Source organism: Copadichromis virginalis, linkage group LG2 (assembly GCF_057382275.1).
Source record: "Copadichromis virginalis isolate Kocher_CV1m ecotype Utaka linkage group LG2, C_Virginalis_male_GT1.1, whole genome shotgun sequence".
In the NCBI taxonomy this organism is placed as follows: domain Eukaryota; kingdom Metazoa; phylum Chordata; class Actinopteri; order Cichliformes; family Cichlidae; genus Copadichromis; species Copadichromis virginalis.
The window spans coordinates 6154953-6167610 of record NC_140619.1 but is presented as its reverse complement, the minus strand read 5'-3'; the positions used below and the strand labels follow the sequence as shown (position 1 = coordinate 6167610).

The following is a 12658-nucleotide window of genomic DNA, read 5'->3' as shown; positions in this document are numbered from 1 at the left end:
TTTGGGCTGAGATCTGGCAAAAGGGCCCCTCCACATTATGGAAATATTACTAGTATTAAATTATTAACATTTTTGTACTTTCTGTACCTTCTGACATTTGTAAATCATTGCAACATGTTTACTGCTAATATGCTCAGAATATACACTCACACCTTAAGATGTGCTGTATGTGTCATATATTTAGAAGCTGGTCCAACTGTTGAACAGGGAATTCTATAAATGAGTGTGCTTGCGACGCATCCAGTCAGTCTGTGAGGACATGTGATTAATGAGCCTTTTATTATTTATTCCACATACATTATAGTTGTCTTAATGTCACATTTTGAAGGCTAAATTTGTAACATAGGTGTTGGGCTTATGGTAGCATAGTTGATCTGATTCTGGATGTTGTACATTGTACTGATAAAAAAGCCATATTTTAAATGAGTACGGGCTAGCTTTTATAGCTTTTAACAGTAAGTCTCAACACTGAGTGGTCTTGTTGAAATATATCCATGCATTTTGTTTAAAGTAGTATATTGCTGAACTTAACTTTCATGTAAAGAATAAATTAAAAGAAAAAAAATTTAAAAGACTTTTTTTTCCCAGAGAAGGATTACTTCTACCACCATCTTTGCTCTCAGAGAATTGTCCAACAGATTTGAGTTCTTTGAGTGTCATGTCTCAGGCAATAATTTTCACTTTTTACCTTTCAAGTTGTGGCAATGACAGGTATTCACAGTGGCAAGTGATGTTTGAAGTGGCAAATGTCTGCTACAAAAATTCTCGCAAGTTGTGACAGTAATCGCTGCTGATGACTGTCTTTCTGGACATTGCTTGAGTTTGAAAGTATCGAAGAAAAACAGGGGTTATTTTCTACTCACATCATAGTGACATTCATTGCCACCACTGGGATATCTTGAAGATGAGCCCCGTCACAGTCGAGCTCCAGGTCCCGGCACAGGCAGAGCTCAGGAACCACACCAAGCACTAGAGCAATGGAGGAGACAGGGGAAGGATAAACAAATGGTCAAAAGTGTCAATAGTGGAGCTGTTTTGAAGAACAACAACACAATCCTGCTGGATTAAGCAGGAGAGAAAAAGAAAATGAAAGCAGAATTTATTAAAAGTGACTTTTGGGATGAACAGGTGGGCAATCATTAATAAAAGACTTACTAAATATTCCCAGGATAAGCCAGCTGTGATTACCTTTGATTAAATTCCAATTCCAATTTGAATATGAAAGATGTGATTAAATGAAGCAGATAAAATTGTCTAACCAGACTTTACTGGCTCCAATGAATTTAAATTATATTTTGAGGATGTGTCAAAATGAGCCATAAAAGGAAGTCAATGAAAAGCTTGCCTGTGAGAGAAAACACATTTTCAACCAGAGAGATGGTGAGAGAAAATTTTGAAATGGATTCTGTAGAAGTCGCAGCCTTAAGGGCTGAATAATTAAGCCAAAGCAAAAGTGGCCTAAGTTGCAGTTCCTCAAGTGGCCATTTGGGACCCAATGTTTAGATCCACTCCAGAAATAAACATGTTTACATCCTGCTACAAATTGTTTTGGTCTAGACAGCTAACTGTCCCCTTTGAGATAACCACAGATGGGCTGATGTATTAGCATGCAGGTTTGACATCTTTGAGTAACACTTGCATGTAGATGCCGGCACCTAAGAGTCAGCTAAGAGGCACCTTAATTAATTTGAACCATCGAACGCTGAACCTTCTTTATGGTGTTTGTGCAATATGGAACAATTTTATCAAGTTATCCATCAAATAATCTAAGATAATCCATGGGTTTATCAATCCATAAACCAGTAGATGAGGTCACAGTAGCTACTGTATGGCCAAAATTTATATAAAACATATTTGTCTTCTCACAAAGTAAAGGAAGTGAGGAAATTAAGAGATGCAAATTCACAGAGGGTGTCAAGTCTCTAACTGTGAAAAACTGTGAGAAATATGACATCCAGGCGTGTTTATATCTGTTTCAGGTAATACAGTCTCCACACAGATAATGTTTTGTTCTGTAACATTTTGATTATTTTTTTTTATCAGTAAACAGCTAATTTCAAAGAAAACCCAACAAGAGTAATTTGTTTACTTCTGCTTTATAATTGCGACAATGTCTTTGAAAACAATTAGTCTAATTATGGTCCCCATATCCCTATGATACCTTGCAAATGGCTCTGCAAATTATTCAAGAAGAAATTATAATAACTGATAAAAATTGTGAACCACACTATCATTATTTTAATGTAGCTATGTGCTAGTTCAACAACAGATTGTATTGCTGGTTAAGCTCATTGCTAGGTGTATTACTAACACTTGAAGCAATGTTCTGGGTTGAAATATCAGATTTATGTGATGATATTCACAAGCCGTTTGGTCACACTGATCACAATCCTGAAACAGTGCTCCCTGGACTAAGCAGATGGGGAAACAGAGGGGCAAATCTGATCTAAATAATTGTTCAAAAGAGGTTAGTTAAATTATTATGCAGCTGAAAAAAAAGACTTGTTATTGTGCTGCATTCTACAATTAGATACATAATTTGTTGGGCACATTTTTTTAAAGCTTTGCAGCAGTGGATTTTAAATAATAAAGAAAAATAAAGTTCAGCTTTAATTAAAGGGGTTTTACAAAAAATGCACTAACTGTTTACAGCCATTTTTATAAATAGTCCTCTATTTTCAGACACTCAAAATTAAATACACAAAGGCACATACAAACATTTTAAACATGAGGATACTTTTTAATGCTTCAGTGAAAATCATTTGCTGTCAGTGACTGCTTAAAGTATAGAAGCCACAGACACCAACACATGAAAATTATACGCAATTCTCTAACCTTCCTTTTATCTCAAAATTCTTGAAAGAGTAGTTGTAAAACAGTAGAGCTCATCAGTAGAGAAACTGCATTAGTGAAGTCACAAATGATCTTCTTATGACCGCTGACAGTGGACTCATCTCTGTGCTTGTTCTACTAGACCTCAGTGCAGCGTTTGATACTGTTGACCATAATATTTTATCACAGAGCATGTTGTGGGTATTATAGGTACTGCACTGTAGTGGCTTAAATCATATGTATCTAATAGACTCCAGTTTGTTCATGTTCATGCACTAAGGTTAATTATGGAGTTCCACAGGGTTCCGTGCTAGGACCAATTCTGTTTACATTAGACATGCTTCCCTTTGGCAGTATCATTAGCATAGAATACATTTTTACAGCTATGCATTTATCTCTCTATGAAAACAGGTGACACATATGAATGAGTTAAACTGCAGGAATGTCTTAAAAACATAAAGACCTGGAAGGCCTCCAATTTCCTGCTTTTAAATTTAGAAAACTGAAGTTGTTGTACTCGGCCTTAAAAGTCTTAGAAATATGGTTTCTAACCAGATACTTATTCTGGGTGGTATTACCTTGGCTTTTGTAACACTGTGATGAAATTTGGAGTAATTTTTGACTATGTACTATAGCATAGTACTGTATGCTATAGTAGTACTGTAGTTTGCACATTAAATACATATATAGGACATTGTTATTCCATTTGTTCAATAATTGGAAACATCCTGTCTCAGAGGGATGCTGAAAGAGTTGTTCATGCATTTATTACTTAGACTGGATTATTGTAATTCACTATTATCAGGTTGTTGTAAAAACTCCCTGAAAAGCCTTGAATTGATTGAGCAAGAGTGGCAACAGGGACTAGAAAGAGAAGGGTATTTCTTCCATATTGTCTACTCTACATTGGTTCCCTATTAAATTCAGAACTAAATTTAAAATCCTTCCCCTCACATACAAGATATTAAACAATCAGGCCCCATGTAATCTTAAAGACCTCACAGTACTTTATCACCCCTATAGAGTAATTTGCTCTCAGACAGCAGGCTTACTTGTGGTTCCTAGGATGTTTAATAGTAGTATGGGAGGCAGAGCCTTCTGCTTTCAGATCCTGACATCAATGTGTTATGACAAAAAATATATATGTGACTATTTGCCTGCACTGCTGTGCGTGCGTAACACATGCCCATATGGGAGTCATCTGGGAGGTTGACTGGCGGTCACCGGTCAGTGCAGTAGTGCATCTCTAATTAGCTGTCACGTTAGCTATCATCCTACTGATTCTCATTCTCAAAAGGAACTTAGCCTGCAAGGCTTCATTTTTGGGGACACAAAGTTATGCATCTAGTCTTTATTTTCTATTCTATGTAGAATAGAAAATACACTGCTTGTCAGTGAGCACAGTGTGGATAATAGATAGCTTTCAAACAACTGGCAGATTAAAAAGCATGAACTGAAAGAGGTGCATATAATGGGAAAAGAAAAATCCAAACTGGATGACTAAAATCGAAGCTTGACAATTTGATTTCATCTTCTTAAGACTGTCATGCTTAAGCCTTTGTTACTTATAGTACGGATGGCAAGTTAAAAGAATAATTACATAAACAGATTGGTCATGCATGCATGATTGATCGTTAAACAGAAAGATTTTGACAAAACCAACAATAGACTAAAATTGCAGCTGTCATGATGCATAAAATTCCTTTTTTACATGTATGAAACGGAATAAGATGAAAAGACATCAGCAAAATAGAATAAAAAAGCTATATCAAACCAACACTCAAATAAGTCTGGTATACACATTTTATTGCCCATACTATGTAAATCGGTCAATCCCACAAAATGTGTCCCAGCATTTGTCGGTTGCATTTGTCGGAGTCTTCGAATTTGGACAGTCTTCGCCATGTCGCTGTAACGTAATCGCCCTACAAATGCGGGCACAGGAGGATGCGGTTCCTGAATTTGGACACAGCTATGATACTGGACACTACTACTTCTTCAGGGTTTAACGGCAGCTGGCATCCTTGTACATGCAGTGCTGCCATCTTCTGTTTCAGTCCGTTATTACACTATTCAATCCTACTACTTATTCCTGCGTCTTTTGGAATCTTACAAAGCTTCAAACGACGCATCGACTATTAAATTCGTCGTTGACAATTTTAATAGTCAACGTAATCGTGACCAGTCGACTAATCGTGGCAGCCCTATTGTACAGTTTGCAACATTAAACATGTTTGCCTTGAACTCCATCTCTTTTACTATTTTATCACAGTAACAAAACATAATGTAAACATTTCAGTGGCAAACGAAGACACGCATCTAGGATATTCCTGCAATGCGGTAATGAGGGAATGTCTACTGTTTTAATTTCAAGCGAAAGCAGAAAGTAAATACTGTCATGAAAGCACATCTGATATATTAATAACTATTTGCTATAAAACATTGTGAAAAACAAATAATCGATTTAAGGACAAAGTTCTAACATTTAAAATGAAGGTACTCACAGCATACATTGGACTTGGTCCTGGCGTTATGACTCGGCATTCCAAAATACTTGTCAAAAAGATGGGGCCATCCATTATTATCTCCTGTAAATTAGTATATGACAGACACACCAGAAAGTTATGAGTCATCTCTTGACCTTCAAAAACCAAACGTGTAATTTGAGGTAAATCAAGTATTTCAGATTCACAAAAGGCAAAATTTTTTCCCACCATTGATGCTATGAGATACAAAAGCCTACACGAGATATAAAAGGCCTTGAGCATGCTTCGAGCAGTCTTGTTATACAACCACCAGTTTGACTGCGTACGTTTGTGAAATATGTGTTTTTTGGAAGTCAGAATAATAATCACCTGTTCCAGATTATTCAGTGATACTGCAGCGTTCTCCTCGTACCACATTATTGTAACTGTGTGATTTTTTTTGGTCTACTATGTTCCTTGTTCCCTCTTTGTGATGTCATTAATATTTATTTTGAACACAAGCACTGTGCTTCTAGGTGTTCCTTTTAGTTGCATGCACCTTTGGCTGGTTTGGAGCTAAACCTTTTTCTTTATACTCTGCCAACGTGATGCTTTTATCACATCAACTCTGCCAACCCTTTGCAGTTTCCCTTTAAGCCACAAATTGCTAAAGAGGTGGAAAAGCCAATACATTGACAAGATGGCATACAATTACAGAATTACAGCATCCCTCAATTACGTAACTCCACCCCATCCTCACTTTCTTATAGCTACCTTTTGGTCATGAATAGATCACATAAATACACATAAGTGGTTGCACTATTTGTAATTATAGTTAGTGTGCTATTTGACATACAATTTGAATTAATTCATCACTTCAGGGTATCATTCTGGGAAACATCTGCACATCCTTGTCCATACCAGTGGTCTATATTACATAGCAGGATGTTTGTTCCTGCGTTATTTATCTTCTTCTGAATGTTCTTGAAGGTGTTCAGATTTCACAAGTTCAGATTTTTTTTTCTGGGTATCCTTCAGTTGTTTCATTGTACAGACCCAAGGTCAATGGGTACAAATAAAGAAATGGCTCTAAGAAGAGAGTTAACCACAGCTGTAAGTATAAAAAACAGAAAAAAACTGCAATGTGACTGCACAAACAAGCAGCCAACAGGCTGGAGGCAACCCCCCCCACCCCCCCCCCCCCCCAAAAAAACAAAAACAAAACCCACAACCACTACATAGTACAACTGACACAGGCTGTTGTGACAAAAGAAAGCTATTAAAAATTCATTTGAAATCACCTTACAACTTTTTTGGCTACTTAAAAAAACATCCATCCATCCTCATCTTTTTCCTGCTTATTCAGGGATAAGCAGGAAAAAACAGAGTATCCATAAATACTGATATCAACCACTGCATATTTTCTCTATTAAATATTTGTCAGGATTCAGGGCAGACAAGGTGGCTGTGCAGTAATATCTGATTCCTCAATAGGCTGTACTATTTGGCCCCATTCTTTGTCTTTGGTTTCCTTAACCTGCTTTGTTCTAACTCCTGCTTCTCACATCCTGTTTAGAATCCCAGACCTACAATCTTCTCACCCATCAGAAGACTCTCCAGTTTAATCCCGTGGATTCTTCAGCTCTCAACCAGTCCTAATTCCTGGCTTCTTTTTCAATTCAGTAATGCACAACAGTTGCCCTAAGGTGCTTACAATTGCCTTACGGTGCTCCTGAAACTCCATACCTTCTGGACTTGCATCTGCCCACCCACTCTCTGCTGTACTTCTTATTCCTACTCTGGAAGTGTGTCTGCCAGCAGACTGACCTCCTCACTTCCTGCCCTCGGACCACAAGTAAGAATGACCAATTTAGTAATTACAGAGACCTCATGCTCACTACTTCTTTTGCCATAGCTAATCTTATTTTATTTATTTATTAGTTTTATTCTAGTTTTTGGTTTGTCCATGTCTCCTGTTTACGTGTCTTTCCTGTCTTCTGTGTAAGTCTATCTTGTCCTCTGTTTTACTTTCGTTCTGCCTGTGCTTTCATGTCCACGTCTCTCCATGTTTCCTATCTTATTTTGAAGAGTCTGGTCTTTCCATGTCCAGCGTGTTTAGTTTTACTTTTCCCTGTGGCATCAGGTTCATTTGTGTCAGCTGTGTCTCCCCAGGTGTTTCTTCTTATTACTGTGTATTTAAGTCGTCTGTCTTGTCTTCCTCTGTTCAGCATTGGGTCGTCTGTTTGTCCTTATGTCAAGTCTCATTATGTCACAGAGTTTCTGCTTTCTACTATTCAGGTACATATTAATGCTCATGTTGGGATTATTTCACATTTACGTTTTCGCATGTTCCCCTTCAGTTTCATGTTCTTGTCTTTTGTCATCATTTTGATAGTTAGTTTTAGTTGTCCCAGTTTAGGTTTTAGTTTTCCGCTTTGCCCCATTTTTCTGTTTTGTATCCCCCGGAATAAAGGCTCGCTTTTTGTATATTGTCACTTCCTTTCTTCCATGTCTGCTTTTGGGTCCGTTCCATAAACACACCAGCGAGCCCCGCTGTTACGTCTGATTGAGTTGGGCTTCCACCATCCCCCCTGATATAATACTTTATCAAGTTCTGCTCAGAATAACTACCACAAAGTTTTATTTGAATAACTTCACAACTACAGTGGTAAGGTATTCAGACTATCTTGAAGATATACCCCCACATAAATCCCTTTAAATGTTATCCTGTAAACATTCAGTTTTAGTGGTCGTAGTAAAACATCCACCCATCCATCCAGTTCCTTCCTGTATAAATCAAATAATCTTCACAAGCTAAGAATATGCATTTTACATCAATCAGTATTTGACTGTTAAATTTTTTTTTCTCTGCATTAAGACTGCATATATTGTGAAATATCTTTAGTTTAGACACTTCAATAACATATGAAATTCAATAACAGGTGAATATTTTCCTATTGTTTGTAAAGGCACAGTTCCTTACAAATACTAGTTATCACGAGGATCTAAATTTGGTGTTAACGTGCTCTCCGAATGTTTGCTGCCTCTTTTATCGCACAGTTCAATGGTTATATATTGTGTTTGAGACATACAGTAAATGGTTTTATCCAAATGAATCTTCTATGAAATCTCATAACATATCACTGACACCTGTGTGATTGTATACAAAGCCATAGTTGTTGCAAAGCATTGACTAAAATCAGTAACTTGTGATTTACACCTTGAGTCTATACCAGGGGTCAGCAACCTTTTTCACCCAAAGAGCCATTTGGACGCGATTTCCATGCAAAAGAAATCACTGGGAGCCGCAAATACTTTTTGACATCTAAAATGAAGATAACACTGTATATATTGTTTGTTTGTTTTTTTACCTTTATGCTTTGTGTGAACAACTAAGGCGTGCTGCTTAAATCCAGGAAGTGCTACAGAGAAAATTACATTTTATTTATGTAATTAACACATTTTGAACTCTTAAAGAAATATAACAAAAGGAAAGACACACAGCTGAACTAAAATGATCCAGCAAACAAAAACTGTTGTGAGCCACCACAGATATATCGCCTTTGGGCTTTTGGAGCCTTGACCTGGCTTTTAAAAAAAATAATTGGAAAAAAAGCTCTATGCTGCTGAAAAATGAAAAATAGATATTTGCAAAATTCTGCCTAAATATGTATTTTACCTGGTTAATGTGTGTGGCGGGGCGTGGTCTGCAGCGCCGCTGCAGGGGATGCGGATGCACCTGAGCGGCACCCGCAATCACACCTCGCCACCTTAACGTCTGTGCTATCTATGCTGTTGTGTTGGTGTGTCGGGCTGTGAGCTTTAACACCGGCTGTATACGTATAGCAACCGTGTGTGAAAAGTGGTCAATAAAGAGATGCTGAAAAGCATGTTCATGGAAACATCGTCGGGTCTGCCGTGATATGTTTACAATGGGACTTCGGAGCTGTACGAAGTGACTTTCATCTTTACGCAGGACTGTAAGCTTTCATCTGTGAGGCGTGAGCGGTGTTTGTTTTTAACATAGTTCACGGTGGAGAATAGCTGCTGAAATAATGTGGATCCGAAGACCCCCTACCTGGGGTTGAAAGTTTCGATAAATGCACGGCGTTTCGGCGGGTATACCGGCTTCCGCGAGTGTGACACTTATTTTGAGCGATCAAAAACTAATAGAATATAATTTTATATTTATATTTCAATATCACAATAATCTTCCAATTTAGAACTACAAGTTAAAAAAGAATTAACATAAATAAAATATACTTCAGCTAATTACTTAAAAAAATTAATTTATTTTTCCAAACCACGCGGAGCCGCACTAAAAGGACTAAAGAGCCGCATGCGGCTCCAGAGCCGCAGGTTGCCGACCCCTGGTCTATACTATGCTCTGCAATAGTAAGAGATTATTAGATATGTTTCTTTGAAATGTGACAGTATTTGGAACTTGAGCCATCATGTTTGAAGAATAGGGAGCCCTCTAAAAAAACAAATTTTCCCAAGAATAAATATATTTACACAATTAAATAAATTGATAAACATGTTCTTGCTTGCCTTCTTAGTCAGTATTTACAGAAGAAACCTACCAGGATTAGGCAGCAGTGCTAAAGAGCTCACTGAGGTTTCAGATCAAAGCAACAGCAGACAGTACTGGGGCAGTGAAACCTCTCCACACTGTGCCATTAAGATTTATGTTTAGCATGTTACAATTCAGTGGGCAGCAGCACTTCAAAGCAGGTAGGAGGTCCACACATATTCACAGCAGTTTTTGTGTGAAGTGCAAATTTCACAAAGAGCAATTGATGTGACTCGTCCATGAGCTATAATAAAAGCAGCTGCAATAAAAGAAGAGTTCTCTAATTGAGAAGCTTTAGCACATGTGTGTTTGGATACAAAACTTACAAAATCCAAATAATGAGCAAAGGAAAGGATGTCGAGAGTAAAGTGACACAAAACACTAGATAACAGCATATTATTTACAGACACTTTTCAAATGCAGCGCACCATTTATACAGGTCTACATAACCTGTGAGGATTATGATCTGCTCATTTTAGATGGCATCCTCTGCCTTCCTGTCTCTATTAGAGACAACAGTTAAGCCGGTTATGCTATGGTTCCAAATGTAACAATGCCTGTTTGTTGTCGTGTGTGTGGTAAAAATTTCAATCAGCATGCAAAAGTATTTTATTTACCACATAAAATGTATTAATATTTAACTGCAGAGATTAGTGAACCAGAAGAACAAATTATGGCAGGTAAAAGAGCCTCCCCTCTCTGTTGAATGTATCCCATATAACTTAAATGCGATACAAGTCAGGTATATGATTAAAACAACAACAACAACAACAATTTATTAAAACGTTCATAATAATTGGGTTGATTGTCTACTTACTGGCCAGGGTTGGAAGGGATTTAGTAATAATCACATACCGAGTGATTCAGAGAAAAAAACCCAACATGAGACCTTTTGTTTTTCTTAGAGATTTCTAATCTCATCTGTTTTTTATTTCTTGTGATTACTGGCTGTGCATTTTGACATTTTCTCACAAAAGAAATTAGTTAGATTACCATATTATTTATTGGTAATTATTTTTGCTAATTGCTACACTTTGCCATCTGCTGTATTTGTCACAGTAAGTTATATGGAATCAAGATTTTGAAGCACCTGAGCTACATAATGCGAGGGGCTCTAAAATGCATTTTAAAAATAGATTATTTGAAAATGTCTGGGTTTTAGGCTGTTCCATGAAGCAAACATTGAAAACCATTTGAAAGACAGAATGAGGATAAATTGGCTTGAAATACGGGAAGTCTGGAGGCAAATTCAGTGTCTTGTGGTATTTTGTCATTCGTTTCAAGTACTTCCTGAGCACTTTTGGGGTTCTGGCAGGATTACTGAAGGCTGCAGCTGTAGACAAATGATACTGACATGTACTGTATTGTCTGCAACGAAGTTTTGATGGATTGTACATGTCAACATAATTTCAGAGCACTAATTTAGTCTGTGAAGAAGATGCTCTTTCCTAGTACATTCATCCGTGATTATAAACAAATATATGACTCCAATTTGGGTTTCTAAATATAAACAGGTAGCAGTTGCACAAAACTTCAGGGAAGTAGTTGAGCAAAGTCTTTTGCAAGTGCTACCTATTCATCTTTGAACACTTAACAACAGAGGGATTTGAAAGCATGTGAAAAGCCCACACAGAATAAAAAGGTTCCATTGAAACTATTTATGAACTAAACTACAGAAACTTTTTAACATGTAAACAATTTGATCAAATTTTCTGATTGCAATATTTTTGTTTATGCTCTTTGTCTTGATGTAAATATGCTAATATGCACTTCCAAAGAATAATGGCTTCCAAGCTGAAGGGAACTCTGCAGAGAGTTTGTTTTCAATACAGACTCTTAAAGAATATAAAGTGACTACTGTCAACTGTACCATAAAGATATGGTATCTGCTGATAAAACGGTAATTCTTCTGATTAAATATTCTGGTGCAAGTGTAAACCCAACTCACAGCCACTGAGAGAAATGTCGCTGAACATGGCAGTATACTATACTTTCAAGGAAGTGCCAAAAAAGAATTTAAATTTCAGGACAAACAATGATCAGATAATAAGTTATCTGTACAGATGCAGGAGAAAGCCACTCTGCTTGACATTGATAATAGGATTACCAGCAAGCAGAAATCACTTAATGACTTTCTGGGTCATTCTTGCTATGGATCAGAGTGAGAGAGAAATCAAGGGACAAAAAAAAAGACATTTTAATCTTGCCTTGGAGCGAAGACTGATATTCTATTCAAAAGACTGAAAATATTTTACTTTTTCTCTGCAGTAGTGACATTTAAATACATGGGGAATAACACACAAAAAAAGCATGTGTATACTTATAGCAGCATAATTAAGGAGCCACCTGATAGTTTAAAGCCTAATCTTAAAAGTCAAGAGTATGTTTGTCTCCAAAACCAAAATTAGGAGCTGGCACCACAGAAGACGAGCCTGATAGCTTTAGTTTACCTCCCACTGGTAACTCTCAGGAAGTAAGCCCCCATCTGAGAGCGAAGAGCTCTATAGGGATAATTTAAAGCGCCACAGTGCATATAATCACGCACTATGGCGCTGTGGATATGAGTTTCCGGCTTGAGATTAGATTAATGAGCTAATTTGCCACTTGTGCTGCAGCTCGCCACTCAACATTATACAGCTGCTGCAGAAAATTGATGCCACAGCCTATCAGTGGCTTCTGTGACAGCTGAAAGACACTTTAATTACAAAAGGTAAAGGCAGACAGCACTGCACTACTCATAACATAGTCTCACAATCTGAAGAGGACAAAGTTATAATGACATTTGTTA

At 37.2% G+C, this 12658-nt stretch overlaps 1 protein-coding gene across 1 annotated transcript in view; it reads right to left on the bottom strand.

Moving 5' to 3' along the window:
* Window positions 1–12658, bottom strand: part of rxfp1 (relaxin family peptide receptor 1) — an 88148-nt gene that overhangs the window by 18709 nt on the left and 56781 nt on the right. Inside the window, 2 exon segments of the mRNA XM_085469258.1 lie at window positions 864–969; window positions 5337–5420. Coding sequence (XP_085325384.1) covers window positions 864–969; window positions 5337–5420 — 190 coding nt within the window.